Source organism: Chelonia mydas, chromosome 1 (genome assembly GCF_015237465.2).
Source record: "Chelonia mydas isolate rCheMyd1 chromosome 1, rCheMyd1.pri.v2, whole genome shotgun sequence".
In the NCBI taxonomy this organism is placed as follows: domain Eukaryota; kingdom Metazoa; phylum Chordata; order Testudines; family Cheloniidae; genus Chelonia; species Chelonia mydas.
The window spans coordinates 179,421,346-179,439,765 of NC_057849.1; the positions used below are offsets into that span (position 1 = coordinate 179,421,346).

Genomic DNA, 18,420 nt, shown 5'->3' on the forward strand with positions numbered 1-18,420 from the left:
CCAAGAGGCTTCTGTCAATGCTGTTTGTTCCCTGTCCTGAAGTCTGACAGGGAGGGGATCGAGGGTATTGGCCCTCCATAGTACGGTGTTGGAGGTGAATTCTGAACTTAGCAGTTAGCTTGGTCAGGACTGGGAAGATGGTGAGGTCAATTGTTTCAAGTGATGGCTTCTGAGACGCTGGCCCAACACAGTGCCCTTGAGTAGCGGTTGCAGACTTCTTCTGCAAAGGGGAAGGTTCAGGTGCACTTGGCACCATCGTTCACGAAGCCGGGCAGGGGTATGAGTCGCAGGTGGAGAATCTGTTTCCCCGAGGCGCTTCCTTGTGCCACAGCACTGACTTTGAAGAGGGAAGGTACCATGTTACCAGGACCCTGTAGTTCCTGGCTTCCCCCAAGAGGCCGCCCTGGATGCAGATGAGGTTTTACCTGGGAGAGAGCTCGATGGCTATTTGCTATGGAAGCATCCACAGTTACCAAAGCAACTCCTGTGGTCTGAACAGTCCTGAGGCGGGCAGGAGTTGCGATTTCCCCAGCGCTTTCCCGCCTGCCTTCCCCTCTCTCCGGCAGGGGAGATGCGCGGGGCGGCGGGGCCGCCGTGGCTCTGGGTCCTGAGGAGGCAGCCGGCTGGACCGTGACTAGGTCCGCGAGCTTCTTGCGAGGGGCTGAGAGAGCGGCCGGACGGGCCCGGCAAGGCGCGGGGCAGGTCTCCTTCTCCGTGGCCGTTGGGGCTCGTCCTGCCCGCCCTCGCTGCTGCCCCCCACCCCCCCGGGAGAGCGCCGTTTAGTCTCCCAGTCGGCGGCCCAGAACTCAGCGCTGCCCGCCCTCCTTCTCCCCGCGCCGCCGGCCGGCCGGGCCCCCGCCCGCGGCCAAACCGTCAACTCCAACGGCCACTTTCAGAACCAGCTCTGGACAGCGCCTTCCCCGCCCACCCCCTTTTCCGGTTCAGTATCTCCCATTGGCTGGACTACAACGGCGAGCTGCACCTCTGATTGGCCCAGCTGACTGCCACTCAGAGCTGTGGGGTTGTTTTGAGGTGGGGCACGGTTTTGCTCGCGGCTGAAAACTCTTTGAAACGCTCGTTCGTGGGTTTTTTAAACCGGCGTCTCGCACCACCTCTGTCAGCCACTCATTGGCTGAACGATCAGGCTCGCAGCTCTTCGATTGCAACACTTACCCTGTCAATCATATCCCATCCTGAGGGCGGGCCTCGGGGAGGCGGGGAAGAGAAAGGGTGTGGCTTGAAGGCGGGTGGGGTTTAGGCGACCAGGTGGGAGGGAGTGGGCGTGGCTAAAGCCGAGGCGTGGCTGGAGGGGGTTGGGCGAGAGGCGTGGTGATTGGCGTGGTGGGCGTGGCTCCGGGGAGGGGGCGGGGCTGGGCAGGGGGAGCCGGGCGGAGATTGCCCTTGTGTCTAGAGCTCGAAGCGGCGGGTAGCGGAGCAGGCTTCCCGGGAACCAAGGCAGGCGAGCGCGGCGGGCAGCCTCCTCCGCGCCCAGCTCCAGAGCGGGGGGGGCGGGACGACGTGTGCCCGGCACCGCTGCACGGGGGGGACCTGCCCAGCGCCAGAGGAGGAGGGAGCCGCCTCACCACCCGCCCCCGCGACCCTGGTCCTCCTCCTCACCCCACTGGATACAGCGAGGCAGAGGGAGACACTGCGGCGGCGGCGGGCGGCGGCGGCGGCAGAGGCTCCTGCTGGGGGACAGAAGCGCCCGGAGAGAGGCGGCGGAGGCTGCGGGAATCTCTGCCTGGCGCCCAACCAGCCCGAGGGAAGCCCCCCAGGATGCGGCTGAGACCCAGCGCCCTGCTGCGCTTCTACAGCCTCTGCGGGCTCCTCATACAAGGTACCGCCCCCAACTCCGTCCCGAGGCCCCCCCGCCGCGGGGGTGGGGGCAGCCGGGGGGACCCCCCGCCTCCCCCTGCGTCCCCTTCGCCGCTCCTGGCCCCCGGCCTCCCGCACTCACTCCTGCCGCGCTGTAGGGATGCGAAGCGCCTCGGGAGCCTTAATCCTCCCCCCCCTTCCCCTCCCCTCCCCCACCAGCCCTTGCAACCAGCCCTTCAACTCCCTGTAACCTCCCGCCTCGGCCACCCCCTCGCCCCCCGGCAAATGTGCCTCTGGAAGTGAGAGGGGGCCGCCGCAGCCGCGTCCCTGCCGCGGGAGCGTGGCTCTTCGCGGCGCCTCATTGGCATGGGCGAGAGGCAGAAGAGCGAGTCGGTGCTGGGCTCATATGCAGGAGGCGAGCGGATTTAAAAATATATATACATAAATAAAAATCTGGAGCAAATCCAGCTTTCCGAAACCAGGGTAGCTCTTGAGGAGCCCCGTTTAGCTGTGCCACGCATCCTGCAGCTACTTTCCAGACTCGGCTCTTTGGGGTGGGATTTCTCCCCCTCGCCTCCTTCCCCCGTCTCGCCTTCATTAGCAAGAGCCTTCCAAGTGAAATGTAAAACCGCTCTGTGACTGCAGTGGAGGGAGATCTACAGGATACTATTATCGTGCAAATGAATAGTGAGTGAGGGGTGGGAAGAGAAACCCCTCCCAGCTCCCGAGACCTTGTCTTATTTTGGGGGAAGGCAAGAGGAATATAAATGGCACTGAATGGAGAAACCGGCGGAGAGAGTTGGCTCCTGCTGTTGTGGGGAGGAGGATGTGGCCGTGGTGCTGGAAGGAGAGTAACGAGGATCGATCTCTTTCTCTCCGGCTGCAGCGTGGGGGAGTCCGGGTTTGGTCTGGTCACCCCTCCCCCGCTCTCCAGCTGATTGGGGACGAGAAGTTGCCAGATACCCTAGTGCGTGTGGGTAAAGGAATCCTGAAGTTACCCCCCCGCCACATGCACCCCAGCGGCCTTGGCAGGATTTAAATGAGGTCAATGAGCCGTCATACAGCAACTTCTTCGCCTGCACCTTTTCTTTAGGATGGCTGCGGGGAGAGAAACATCCCTTTCTTATATATGGGGTAAGGGAGGGGAAGAACCAAATGAACTAAGTGACCTTGTGGGATTTTTTTGTTCTTCCTTCCCCTTGTCCCTGTTGCATTTTATGGAAAGTTTTGTATTTTCAAATCTTTCTAGTGAGCATCCTGTGCAAAGGTCTCTCTGAGGAGGTTAAATTACAACCCCCCACCCCTAGTTCCTCCCCACCAGAAGCAGAGGTAATCTGCGGGATGGCTGAAATAGACACGTCTGTCTATATCTCCACTGCATTCAGTAACCTGCAGGCAGCACCCACTTCACCTTCTGAGGAAGTTGCATTTTGGTGGCGGTTGATGGGGAGGCGATTAAATTCATTTGGCGATTGCAAATGATGGTTGTATACTGTTGATGATTTTCCTTACCAATCTGTATGAGTTGCCCAGTACGTCAGTGCACAAGGAGCTTCTGTGTTGATGCTATAATACAAGATTTATTGGGGAATGTGCGGCGGGCTGCACCTGGGGGTTGAGGCTCTGTGTGCCTTTACGTTGTTGCCCTGTGAATTGTCAATTCATTGCGGTGGGGGCGGGGGGGAGGGGACGGGACGGGACGGGGATGAAGGGGGAAACCTGTCTGGACTGACTCTTTCTCTCGCCAATAAAATCGGTTTTGCTGCTGCCAGAGGAGGATTTGATCTTTTTCTTAAGATGCAATCGGATGCATTTGGTGCATCACGTTTGTAAAAGCAAACAGTGATTTTAAAAAAGTGGTGGCTTTCACAACAGTTTTGGGAGTGTGCTAGGGAAAATGCACCATTGCAAGGAGCTTTTGGGTTAAACAAAAAACAATGCAAGAAGAAAGGTGTAATCCAATTTTACCTGACTGAAAGCAATCAAATCAGGCCTGCCCTTGTGGGAGAGGGAAGGGTTCCCTTCTTACTGCTATCTGGCTCTCTCCCACATTTATAAAATGTCTCCATGTTTTTAACCTCACAGTTAAGATATATTTGGAGAGGGGGGTGTCAGTTTTTATTCAAGTATTCATCTACCTAACTCTTGATGAGTGCTGCTTCAAAAGGCGTTTTTCCTAAATGCATCTTAAAATGCTTAGGAATGAAAACTATATTTCTGAGATATGTCTGAGACTTGAGTAATTTACACTATCCTTTGCTGCTTGTGGGTAAGATTAGAGGAGGAAATGATTGAATTTTTGCTAGTAAAAGTCTGTTCTGTACAGTGGTGGCTGAGTTTCACTGAACATTAAGTTGCTTTAGTCCACCTGATGTTGGTACTTTATAAATTCTGTTTGCTCAGTTTTCCCATTTATTTTGGCACAGCTAGCAGGCACAGTTAAGTTAGACATACTTATTTATTGTTGGCAGTTTCATAGTTGTATGTAAAAGTAGCTTTTTCCTGTTGGCTTGCCTTGTTCCCCAAAGCCGGGTTAAGCAATTCAATGGATTTGTTAAAGTTTCCTCCTCTTGGTCCTTAGGATATCAGTTTCCGCTAGTTCATTAGATGAATAAAAACTTTGTTCTGTAGATTTGAAACATTTCTGACTTCTGGTTGTGAGGACTTCGTGTCAATGAAAACTAAGGTTAAAGACAGTGCCAGGCAGTCAAGCTGATGAGTCCTATATGGGAGTGAGGCATTGCCCAAAAAGCCAGTCAGGAGTCTCACTTTCAAAAGTGGTCCTGGGCACTGATGAATTACTGGAAACAGGAAGATGAGAACATATAATGGTTTTTCAGCTAGTGCATGGAATAACATTAATAGCAAGCACTCCATTACTTTTTTTGTTTGCTCTTTTCTGAAAGTCCCCTAATAACTGCTTGCTGTGGGAGGGTAGAAATGGTGGTGGGAGAGGGAGTAATAACATGTGGAGGTTAGAAGCAGTTTGTCAGATGAGCTCAGAGATGAGAAACTTTGTTAGTCTGTTCTGCCCTCTCTAGTGGCTGATGCAGAAACAGTAGCTTCTATAGTCTAGAAATCCTAAAAATTTAAGCAGTCATAGTGGTTCTGTAGTAATTGCACTGTGCCTCAGTTCAAATTGTTCACAATACTTGTCACATTCACCTATCTTTTTGCTTTAATTTTTCCACTAATTTAATTTTTCCAGTTTAGTAATATTATTCCCCAAATGTAAAAAGTTTTCAGTGTGCATTTAAAACACCTTGGGAGTTCAAATGATGCACCCTAATTGATTTTACTTGAAAAGCAAACAGTATATTGTAAACACTTACTTCATGTGTGAAGCTATAATACTAAAGGTGGATTTTACTGTATTATTTGTATAAAAATTTGGGTTAGGATTATCCCAGAATGTAGCTACTATAGCCCCCTGCTGTGTGATAATGCAAATGGCATCTAATGCCTTAATGTGCTCGGCTTCTGAGAAAACACTGCATAGCATTGTATGTGATACTGAAAAGTACTTTCAATACATCAGTGCTAACACTAGGCAAATGTTTTCAGGGAAGTTTCTATAGACACTTGAAAATAATATTGAATTGCTGTAACTTAAATGACAGTGGATAGACTACTAACAAGCTTTTTTGTCTGAAGTAGTGATAATTGATATCTTATTATTGAAGCTGATAGAAAGCAGCTTGCTGTTAAGAACATCTTTATCATGACCCCAGATCTGTTTATAAAAAAGATAAACATATCAATTCCTATATTGACTGACATAACATGATGTTGTGGAAATAGTTATGCTACAATAGTTCATATTTAATTGGGTAGGTAAGTTTTTTTTTTTTTTTTTTTTAATTTATTTGAAGTTTTTTTGATGCGAAGTCACTATTCTATATCTGTATATTATGCATATTGCTCATTCAGCTAAGTTAAATTTTCTATTACTATAGAATTAGGCAAATCTATAGTATTTAAATATGATGTAAGGAACACTTACCTATTTCCTTGCTACTACTATTGATCACACAAATGAGCTCATAAATGGGTGTCTAAGCACAAGCATATTGGTTCAGCACAAATTGGATTGTTTGACTTGCAGAAACTGTTACAAAGTCTGTTTTGATGCACAGAGAAACAAGGTAACAGATTGTGGGTTTTTGTTTGTTTTTGAAGATAAATACTTCACACATGAGCTGACAATGAATTAAGTCGATAAACATGATGTAGAGCTTGTTTATGAATTTGACTAGTTTAACCAAGGTTTCATTGGCTCTTCAGCACTACACACTGATGTGTCACACGTATATGTGAAATACTCTTTGGTTAACTTCATGAGATGTGGTCTAAATGTCACTTTAACCTTGTATAATGATACACAATTGCTACTTTCCTCTCTAACACTACATTAAGTAGTGGACCCTCTCTTTCAGCGTATCATAAAGCAAGTGTCCTCACAGTGCAGGAAGCCTCGATCAAGAGACACTGGCTATACATTGTAACAAGCTAAAAGTTCTTTAACTGAAGTACATCAACTGGTTTGTTTTTTTTTTGGGGGGGGGGCAGAGGGGAGTTGAGGGTTTTTTGGCATGCACAGGATGGAGAACTTAAGTCTGTTTGTCTCCATTTCAGCGTTTGCTTTTTATTTCCATTATAATATTTACGTTGCAATCCTTACCTGATATTGGATTAAATTCATTGCTGGCAAAGGGATAGGCAACAGCCTTTACTTCAGTAGTTGCACCATTCAAGAGATATGTAGTTATATTAAAGGTAAATTCAATATGTTCTGAGTTTCTCTAAATGTTTCTGCATTTGAAATGCAGAAACGTGACACTTTTATGCACAGTTGCTGGAAACATTCTGAGCAATTTCAGTTGATGGCTAATAGAATAGCTGTATAACTAAGGATGTGGTGGCCTACCTTCTAACAGAAAAGCGTAGGCCCTCTTTGAGACTATAGAAGTAACTGGCAGTAACTTTCTGCCTAAGAGTTCTAATACAAATCTTAAAAATCTGATTTCGTAATGGTTTGCATTTCAGAACAATTCTTAGTCTCCATTGAAATGAGACTAAATTCTGGTTTTAAGATACCACTTAGAATTACTAAAGAGCCTGAGACAGCTGGAGTAGAGTACCACCAACCTGTCTTACAGGCATAATTAAAAAAATCCAGGGCAGGCTGGAGATGTGTAACATATAGTGTGTAACATACAGTGCCATGTAACACTTAACATTTCATTTTTAATGAATAAACTATGTAAACTTGCAGGACTTCAGTGTACACATTCCTTGTCCTTGAGAGGGTTTTACTGTACACCTAAAAGTACACAACGAAATGTTCTATAGGGACATGGAATTTATAAACTATGCATTTTAAAACCGTGGAATAGCCATGCAAGGGTTCTTGAGGATATCCTTTTGTCTACTTTAATCTTTCTTAGTCTATTTTTAACAAATAGATTTATCTATATAGTTTGAACATAGGTAGTCTTCATTTTAATCTGCAGTAGCCTCGACGACAGGGTTAAGTCAACCTAAGTTAAGCAGGAGTCGATGTAGCTTAGGTCAATTTATTGCAGTGTCTACACCGTGCCAGGTTTCTCCCATCAACTTACTTCTGCTTCTCATTCCGGTGGAGTACCAAAGTCAATGGGAGAGCGGTAAGCTGTCGATTTTAGCAGGTCTTCACTAGACCTGCTAAATGGACCCCAGGTGGATTGATCACCGAAGCATTGATCCATGGTAATTTTAGACAAGTCCTTAGAGTAGGGCAGTACTGAGACGAGGTGCTCTAATAGGAATTGATTTATTTGGGGAAATATGCACGGGTGCGGGGAGAGTACGAAGTCTAGTAATAAACAAAGCAGTAATGAAGATGACAAGAAATATAAGCCTAGCCTGTTCAGGAAATCAGTTACATTATCTCTTGCAGTTCCTACTATCTCCAGTGTTTAAAATCTAATCTGTAGATCTTCTTAAATAAGATAGAGAATCCAAGATCCAGAACTAACAAGAAACTTCTGCTTACAGTAGGCTGTAATGACTGTATGTTAAACTGCGGTGAACCTCTCTGATATAACCTAGCTCTGAAACCTCCTTGTTCTTTTTCTGCTGTTTATATTGGGGAAGGAAATGCATATTCCCTTCCTCCTCCCACAACTCCCCCACCCCAAAATCTCATGCCATCCTTCCTATTTTGGGACAGGGGACTTCAGAATACTGCACGTGTTCCTGATCCAAAGATGTGTTCTGCATCTGACTGAAGAGGTGTTCTGCCTTTTCTCTTGCCAGGTATTGAATATATTGCTTTCATATGATCTCAAACCCTTGCTGGTTTAAGAATCAGTAATCAGAAAGCTACGAAGCAGTCATGGCTTTCACACTCTAAAAAGAAGCACATCACTGCTAATATAACTACATTACTTCACCATGAGAGAGAATTTTTCTATTCCTTAAGGCTGAGTTTTAGATGTAATTTTTCCCCACTTGCCCTAAACTACTGTGGAGTGCTAAGCTGTTCTTGGGTTTCTTTCCAGTGGTGGCTGTGCTTCAGTGTGAAGAAATGGTCGCTATGCAAAGTTTGTATACCAGTGTGAATTTGTAAAGTGGTTTCAGACATGAAAAGTACCATAAGCAAAACTTGTAACTATGTACAGCAGTGTCTTAATCTTGTTTACTGTAGTTGAGCTTGTTTTACTTAATTCTTGATACCCTGCCACTGTAATTCATACTTTATGAATAGGCTCTGAAACATAATGTATATTTCCTTATGCTGGTTAATGGTCCTTGCTACATCCTTGAAAGACTAGTACAAATAAAAATTCCCTTTGCTCTTGTGCATTTATATTCACTGTAACTGGGCTTTGCAGACTGTAATTGATATGACCCATCAGAATTATCAAGTATTTAAGGGTTATTTGTTGTCCATTTGACTTTAGTTGCAGGAAATATTGGAGGGGGCAGACAATTTATTTAATGACAAATGTTGAGATTCAACAAAGCTCTATAACAATTGTCAACATCACATATCAATTTAAGGCTATTCACTGTTTATTTTGAGTTCTCAAGCAGCATTTTTCTTAGCCTATCTGAATTTTCTATTAACAGCAAAAATGCTTGATCATTTTGTGTGTATGGTGTAATTGATTATCAACATTTAAGGATAAAAATACAATCCTTCTGAGCCTAATGATAAGCAGTTCAGTGGCTTATGTCGGGTGTTCCCCTCTTGGGGGAGGTAGGGAGAAAGAAGGCCAAGGAAAAATAGGCCAGATTCCTGTGATGAAGTGTAAATATCCAGGTTTATATGTGAAGCTTAAGCTAAATATGTTGCATATTGAATAAATGTTTGTATTAATTTTTATTGATATAGTAATCTTTTTTGCTAATCTTAATTAAAATGAAAGCTCTCTATACAAAACAACTGATCAATGTCCACATAAAATAATCCTTATTATGGATATCAGTGTAGGCTCATAATGCATTGCACTTTGCATTTCCATCTTTCTTCACTTTGCAGAAGTGTCAAGCAACAAACCAGCACAGACAGTTCTTTGGTCCAGCTGTGCTGGCAAGCCTTAACTCTACTTCTGATTAGCAAAGCTCTACCCAGACAGCTCCAAAAAATTTGGCTGATTGACAGCTCTGAGGAAAATGTAAGGCCAAATCATGTCACAGTAGCAGTTACAGTAGACACTTCGGGATAAATATCTGAACAAATGGAAAATACCACACTGACCTACATGTGCTGGATTATCTGTAACTTGACCTGCTTTCATTCCTACCATGCTAAATAGTAGGAGGCTGCTCTGATTAGACCCTAACCAGGGGGGAAAAACACCTAGTTGAAGCAGAAGCCATTAGTTTTCAGAATTATGTAGGATTTATGAGCGATGTCTTCTTTATTCCAGAGCAACTCCAGCTACGTAGGTTTGACAGTTCAGTTTTGTAATTGCTTGACCATTTGGATTATCAGTTGAACACTGATGTGTAATAAACCTTCAGAAGTAGGACAGATGAATATTAAAAAAAACCAAGAGAAACTGCAATCAACAAAAGATTACTAACAAGGGGATATTCAAAAGCATCAATTTAAGTTGGACCTTTGTAGTAGTTAAAACTGCTAGGTTATTCAGAAACCTTTGCAACTACCCACTATTTCTAGTGTCTCCCCCTCCTCCCCATGATTTTATCTTACTTTTGGCTAATGCTAATGTGGAGGGTATGTTATAAATTTGCTTGCTGTTACCTTCCTGTCCAGAATGTGTAGATTGTAATCTATGGTAGCCTGTTTTTATTTTTTATATACATTTTATAAAAAAGATGAGTTTTTAGTTGCAGGAGTCAGATACGTAGCTGCATGGCTTCCCTGCTGCTTGGTGCATCTATATGATACACTTCCAAAAATGCATCCGTTAGGAGAGGAGGAAAAGAAATCACTGGCTTTTTTACCTTCTAAAGAAGTAAATATACTGTTCAATTGTCTACCACTGTCTTAAAACATCTCTTCATAAGGTCAGCTGTGCTGAAAAGCTTACGTTCTGGTCAAAATATAAAGAGATAAATGCAGTACTGCATCTGTTAGCAAATTGAGAAGCTTTAAAGGCACTGACTAGAGAGATTCACTGTGAACAGTTTACTAATCAAGGATTAAACACGATCTCTAAATCTGCAACAAAGGCCATAAAAAGACTATAATTTACAGTGGTACTTCCCTCAGCTCGGGTCTTTCATTAGCATCTAAAATCATTACAACTAGAAATTAAAGAAATTCTGTCTTTAGGATGATCGGGGAATGTTCAACATTCAGATGTTACTACAGTAATTGACTAAAAATGGAACTGAAAGTGTACTAGAGTAAGCATAGCATTCCAGTTCCCCTTTCAAAGCTTTAAAAACATCTTGTTGAACACACAGATAAAATGTAGGCGCATCTAACAATTAGGGCTGTCAAGCGATTAAAAATAATTGTGATTAATCATGCAATAAAATAATAGAATAACATTTGAAATATTTTTGGATGTTTTCTACATTTTCAAATATATGGATTTCAGTTACAACACCGAATATAAAGTGTAGAGCGCTCACTTTATATTTTTGATTACAAATATTTGCACTGTAAAAAAAGAAATAGTATTTGTTCAGTTCACCTCATACAAGTACTGTAGTGTAATCTCTTTATCATGAAAATGCAACTGACAAATGTAGATTTTTTTTTTTGGTACATAACTGCATTCAAACAAATCAATGCAAAACTTTACAGCCTACAAGTCCACTCAGTCCTATTTCTTATTCAGCCCGTTGCTCAGACAAACAAGTTTGGTGCTGCCTGCTACTTGTTCACAATGTCACCTAAAAGTGAGAACAGGCATTCGCATGGCACTGTTGCAGCCAGCGCTGCAAGATATTTACATGCCAGATGTTCTAAAGATTCATACGTCCCTCTGCTTCATCCACCATTCCAGAGGACATGCATCCATGCTGATGACATGGTTCTGCTCGATAACTATCCAAAGCAGTGCAGACTGACACACATTCATTTTCGTCATCTGAGTAGATGCCACCAGCAGAAGATTGATTTTCTTTTTTGGTGGTTCAGGTTCTGTAGTTTCCGTATCGGAGTGTTGCTCTTTTAAGACTTCTGAGAGCATGTTCCACACCTCATCCCTCTCAGATTTTGGAAGGTACTTCGGATTCTTAAACCTTGGGTTGAGTGCTGTAGCTATCTTTAGAAATCTCACATTAATACCGGCTTTGCGTTTTGCCAAATCTGCAGTGAAAGTGTTCTTAAAATGAACATGTGCTGAGTCCTCTGAGACTACTATAACATGAAATATATTGAAGAATATGGGTAAAACAAAGACAGATATACAATTCTTCACCAAGCAGTTTGGTCACATATAACTAATGCATTTTTTAAGTGTGCATCATCAGCACAAAAGCATGTCCTCTGGAATGGTGGATGAAGGATGGAGGGACATACGAATCTTTAGCGCATCTGGCACGTAAATATCTTGCAGTGTTGGCTGCAGCCGTGCCATGTGAACGCCTGTTTTCACTTTTAGTTGGCATTGTGAACAAGAAGCATGCAGCCTTAACTCCTGCAAATGTAAACAAACTTGTTTGTCTGAGTGATTGCCTGAACAAGAAATAGGACTGAGTGGACTTGTAGGCTCTAAAGTTTTGCATTGATTTGTTTGAGTCAATTATGCAACAAAAAATTTTACATTTGTCAGTTGCATTTTCATGATAAAGAGTTTGCACTATAGTACTTGTATGAGGTGAACTGAACAAATACTATTTCTTTTTTTGCAGTGCAAATATTTGTAATCAAAAATAATATAAACAGCAGTCTATGCTTTGTATTCGGTTTTGTAATTGAAATCAATATATTTGATGTAGAAAACATCCCAAATATTTAATACATTTCAATTGGTATTCTGTAGATTAAAACCACGATTAACTCAAAAATTAATTGCGTGAATTAACTGCAATTAATTGACCTCTCTAATAATAATATAACAAATATGCTGGCCTGGTGGCAGGTGCTTCCCAGTATTGTATGGGCCAGCAGGGGCTGGGAACAATGCTGAACAGGCAGTGACCTCCATTCCTGTGAATGGCTGAGCACACTTCATCTCAACTCTCCAACTAAAGAATACCTACAGGATCGAAATGGAGTTGCTCTCACCCTCAGTCCAAACAAAGTAGCATCCAGGTGGAATCTTGAACATGTATAATATGGGGAAAAATGGATTTTTACAACTTACGTAAGAATGTGGAGAACTGCTTGCAGGCAACCTATTTTGGTTGATTTAAAATAACAAGAAGGGGTCTGATTTGATACCTTCCCTCCCCACTTCCATTAAGTATAAGTGGGACCTTTCTTCCCCCCCCCTCCCACCCCCCATAACTTTGCAGGCTTCACACTCACTTTATTCTTTTAACTACTAAAATCAAAGCCTGGAATCGGACATCTGACTTAAATCTTAATTTGTCAAGTCAGAAATGAGAACTAGCACAATACGCAATATTTTTACCATTTTTCAAATTTAAAGTAACTTGTACAAATTGTAGGCCAACAGCTGCCCAAGAGGTGTCAACATCAAGATTTTCTATGTTATGTGACATCTCTTCACACTGGTATAGGTGGTTAGATTTAAATCAGTGACTCAAATCACTGATGTAATTATTTAAATCAGGAAACCTCAGTTTAAATGATCATTTTTCATTTTTATTTGTACATTATCTAAAATTTTCCTAAAATTCTCAGTGGTTAGTAGCCATTTTAAAAACTTGTTTGGCAAATAAATATAGCCTTTACACAACTTGGTGCTGCTTACGCTAACATGTATGATGCACCATGACTAGCTATTCACTATTTAAGCAATTATGTAGCTTAATTTACATTTATTCAGATTCTTAATTTTTACATTTTTATTATAATAGAAAATGGTGAGTAATACATTTATTTAACTTTTGATTCATGATGTGTGCCAAGCTCTGCATTTACTTGAATTTCTATCTTATTTTAATTTTATTTTTAGTGTGCTAGAAACAACTTTTTTCCAAAGTTATCAAAACATGCTTTGCATATGAAAGGAAGCATTCACTCCAGATAGTGAATTGAACTCATAGTGACTGAAATTTATGTTCTATAGAGTTCAGAAGCAGTAGATGTTATCTTCTCACACCTAATTTTTATTTGTAGCTTGGAAGAGGAAAATAAGTCTTCCTGCTCTTAGACTCCTATTTAGTGTCTCAGCTTTGAATGAACTAGTCATTTGAACAGAACTAGTTGAATAAACTGAAGAGAAGATTCTCTCTGCATCTGCAGAAGAGGTTACTGCTGTCAAAAGCTGGTTAAGCACTTCAACAAACTCCAGTAACTCCAAATAAAATTGGGTGCTCAGCATAGCCCCTGGCATCATGAGATCCAGTGGTTACCCTTGAAAAATAGGCTATGGGGTGCTAATAGAGTAATCTATCACCCCTGTGATGTTGCACCCCATAATGCTTTATGGAATATACTTATGAATGTATATATGACATAACCAGAATGTTTTATACTACACATGCAATGTAACATATCTCTGTAAAGTTTATGATCTACTGAGTACTTTCCTCCTATTTGTATGAATGTATCATTTTTGTACTTGAAGTTATGAATATTGGCTGTATACTTGTTTGATTTTAAGTAGGTCTTAGTAAGGCATTTGGTCAGCTTCTTTAGAGAGGAATGTGCAAGTTAAGTGCCCAATCAAGAAACACTTAACAGACAATGGATCTTGGAAAGCACCAATTCACGTAAGTCTACCTGAGGACTTTCAAGGTAGCATGTGAACAATATTCTGCTGCCTGTAAAAACTGAGTCATGCGTGGACATGTGACTTGCCCATGTGACTCCAAAACTCCATCTTGGAGCTGGACTTTGCAGACCCCTCCATTTTGTCTTCATCTGGCTCAAGAGAGAGCCTCTCCACCCCCTAAGGATATCTGAAAGAAACTGGAGCAAAGGACAGTAACCGGATGGGAGTGGGGGGTGAGTGATTGCTGGACCCCGGCTAGAAGGAGACTAGTTTGTAAAAGGAAGCTTACTGGAACCACCTCTGAGGGTGAGGTTTTATCTGTATTCAGGTTTTTTTTTAAACTGTATTAGGCATAGACTTGTGTGTTTTTGTTTTTTGCTTGGTAATTCATTTTGTTCTGTCTGCTATTACTTGGAACCACTTAAATCCTACTTTCTGTATTTAATAAAATCACTTTTTACCTATTAATTAACCCAGAGTATGTATTAATACCTGGGGGAGCAAATAGCTGTGTATACCTCTCTATCAGAGTTATAGAGGGCAAACAATTTATAAGCTTTATACAATGTAAAACAGGTTTATTTGTGGTTTGGACCCCATTGGGAGTTGGGCATCTGAGTGTTAAAGACAGGAACACTTCTTAAGCTTCTTTCAGTTAAGCTTGCAGTTTGTGGGACATGGTTCAGACTTGGGTCTGTGTTTGTGGCTGACAAGCGTGTCTGGCACAACCAGGCAGGGCTCTGGAGTCCCAAGCTGGCAGGGAAAGCTGGGACAGAAGTAGTCTTGGCACATCAGTTGGCAGCCCCAAGGGGGTTTCTGTGATCCAACCCATCACAACCCCCTTACTGTTCTTCCTGAGGTACCAGTTGCCAGGGTAGTTTAGGAAATACTTGGAGGACATGGATATGACATTCCAATAAAGTGATTTGGCGTGGGCAGTGTTCTTTTCAAAACAAAGTATCTTTTTTTCTTTTCTTTAAATTTAACTAATAATCTCTACTACAATGTAATCCAAAAACATGAATTAGACATGACCTTCGTTGCATTCAGGGGATGCCGAGGGATCCCAAGGGATGTGCTGGCTGCCACAGCCCCCATTGGCCTGGAGCGGCGAACCGCAGCCAGTGGGAGCTGAGATCGGCCAAACCTGCGGACGCAGCAGGTAAACAAACCAGTCCAGCTCGCCAGGGGGCTTAACCTGGCGGGCTGCATGCCAAAGGTTGCTGATCCCTGTTATAGAGTATTCTCTTGGTCTCAACAACACTTTCCCTTTTAGGCTTTGTTCAAATAAAACAGTATTTTTGTATACTACACTACATAGTGTATAATATACAGCTTAACGACAAATGTCAAGTATACAGAATTTTTTTGACAGGAAAGCCCAAGTTCCTCCCCCCCCCACACACACAATTGGTGCCTTGTAGTTACACTCCCCTGAGGGGGGGTCTGTATAGATTTGAGAAGTAGTTGCTACAGCAACGTGTGGCTTGGGGGAATGGCAAACCGTGGCTATGGGAAGCTGCGGGGGGCCATGCCTGCGGACAGTCAACATAAACAACATATTTTGTGGCCCACCAGCAGATTATCCTAATAGGCCATGTGCTGAAGGTTGCCGATCCCTGGTGTAAACTTTTGGAGTTGTCCTGTTTACATATTATGATCTGTAAATATGAGGGAAATAATTGACATGAAAATGATTGAACTTCCATTTTCTGTGTTTTTGGTGTTCTGCTTTTTAAATATTATTCAAACATGAATCCTTAATCCTACTGTGAGTGGGGAACTGGGAGCATGATGACACAGTAGTAAAGAAATAAAGAGAATGCATGCAGAAAAACTTGTATGTACTGAAGTGAGTTTTTAAACTGTTCTCCTGAGGCTCTTATGACCTACTGCTTGTTACGAATATCAACAAATAATTTTGAGACACATGTGAGAACCTAATATCTCAAGCTAATGTGTGATTCTTTTATATTAAAGACAACTGCTCTAACAGTGCAATTTACAGAAAAAAGAAAGGTCCTTGGTAATAAAGATAAATGAAATCTGTGCAGTCATAGGCTATATTTGCACCATACCAATTGTATATTCAGAATATACAGTTTAAGACTTTTTGCATTAAACATGTTCATATTACTTTGGTAAGGTGTTCTAAATCAGGTGCTTCCAAAATACTGGGAAACCCATTACTACAGTTTGCAGCAGAAAAGGTGGTTGGTCCTTCATGTTATAATAAATCTGTGTAACTTCTAGATTTTGTTCAATCTACACTTAAATTACGAAAGTAAATCAATGAATAATAGATACTTGAAAACTTTTATATAGGGAACTAGGTGGTGCTGTTCTTTCATCTTTGTATCTTAGCTGAATTCTTAAGAACTGTCTCAGAACATCAGTCTGCTTCTTTCTAAAGAGGAATGTGGCTATGTAACATAGAGCTAAGAAACAGTGGGCCCATGAAAGCTTATGCTCTAATAAATTGGTTAGTCTAAGGTGCCACAAGTACTCCTGTTCTTTTTGCGGATACAGACTAACACGGCTGCTACTCTGAAACCTAAAATAACTAGTTTATTGTAGAATACATTTGTGTTCATAGATTCCTATCCAGATCTAAAACACAGAATTTACTGAAATTATATGAATACTTGCTTTCTAGTATTAGCAGTATTCAGTAATAAATCTCGAGCTTTCTCGAATCCAGATAGTTACATATCAGGTAAAGAAATGTAAACTAGAATAATGGTTTGTTCAGTGATATCTCCATGTCTAGATTCAGTAATCTAAATCCTAAGGATATCATTTTATAGCTTCTTTACATTGTGGTATGCAATATCAATATTTCATTGATCTGAGAAGAGAGCTTTTGTTCACACTTGGGTGTTTTTAAAAAGTATTGCAGATTTTGCACTTCCATCTCTGGGTCTTTTTTTCCCTAGTCTATTTCTTGTCTTTGTGATGTGGTGAGTTTTCTATTATTTCGACATTCTAGTCATCCTTTCCAGTGTCTCCTGTTTTTAGTAAGGAGAGAATTGGATATAAATATGCTGTCTATTTTGCACCATAAGCTGAAACGTGACTTCACTTACAGTTCAGCTTAGTTTACTTTTTGAAGCAATTTTTGTTTAATGTAGGTCTAAGAAATGTAGCAGTTATCTTCTAAACCTGTATTGTCAAAGCACAATACCCATCAAGGTCAGTCTCCCCTGTGTAGAGTGTGGTTTTCAGATTTGGCTGAATTGCTGCCATAAATCTTAATTAAGCTTAAACTAGATCTATTGATCCAAATCTCTCTCATGAAGTACAAAAAGAATCTTGCTTCTAAACAAGCATATGTTGAACAGGCTTTGAACTGTTAAGACTGTTTGTTTGGTTTTTTTCAGTCTGTTCCATGTAACACACTTGCTTCCCTACATCTGCCCCCATAGGAATCTGTCCCTGCACCTCCACTTCCATTTAGCCTCTGACCTAGTCATTCCTCCCACCACTAGCACTTCTGAACCCCAATCTATGTGACTTCCACCCAGCAGCCCCATATGCCCTGCTCTCTGTGCTCTTCTCTCCCCTCCCACCCCCCACCCCCCGCCACGCATATGCTGTGCATCCTCACCTGACTCTGTGGGCAGGGTGCTGAGGAATGAAGCCTTTTCTCCTGCCTCTCAGCTGCTGGCTGGCTACATTCTGTTTTGGCAAAATTGCAGCCCTTGGTGAGCAAAAAGTGTAACTGCAGTGTCTCTCCAGCAGAATGTATTTTCTGCACAGAAAACAGGGTGACCAGGAAGCAAGTGTGAAAAATCGGGACGGGGTGGGGGGTAATACAGGGCTGGCCTTACCATGAGACAAACAGAGGTGGCCGCTTCAGGTGCCAGACTGGGGAGTGGGGGGCGCTACTAGGACCCAGAGTGTAGAAAATTGTCTGCTGCTGGTGCATATGTATTCTCTCTGCACTAGATGCACAGAGATGGTGGAATCCTGTGCTGGAGGAAGGAGGGCATGAGACATAACAGGCAGGCAGGAGAAAAGGTGAGAGGGAATAACAGAAAGCAGCAGGAGCTGCAGGGAGAGAGAGGAGGAGGAGCCTCTTATGTATCTCTCTAGCACTCCCAGGAGCTGGACTGATTAACACCAGCTACTCAGGGAGCTTAATCTTTCCTGCAGCTTCCCTGAACCCACTTGAGGAGAACAGGCAGTCAACTGAAATAGTAGGAGCCAGTTAGGCCCTTAAGATGCTGATGTCTTCCCTCACTCAGGCCCTGCAACCAACCTGCTTATTTGTCCCCTTAAATGGAGTATT

General features: G+C 42.5%; 1 protein-coding gene across 4 annotated transcripts in view; it reads left to right on the plus strand.

The window, feature by feature from the left end:
* The first annotated feature begins 1,348 nt into the window (after positions 1-1,348).
* CADM2 (cell adhesion molecule 2) overlaps positions 1,349-18,420 on the plus strand; it is a 1,031,723-nt gene continuing 1,014,651 nt past the window's right edge. The window contains exon 1 of one of the 4 annotated variants that reach the window (XM_037906100.2): positions 1,349-1,837. In XM_037906100.2, coding sequence (XP_037762028.1) covers positions 1,777-1,837 — 61 coding nt within the window. In that variant the 5' untranslated portion in view covers positions 1,349-1,776. The remainder of the gene's footprint in view (positions 1,838-18,420) is intronic. The other 3 variants (XM_037906084.2, XM_043538395.1, XM_037906093.2) reach the window with 3 other exon arrangements.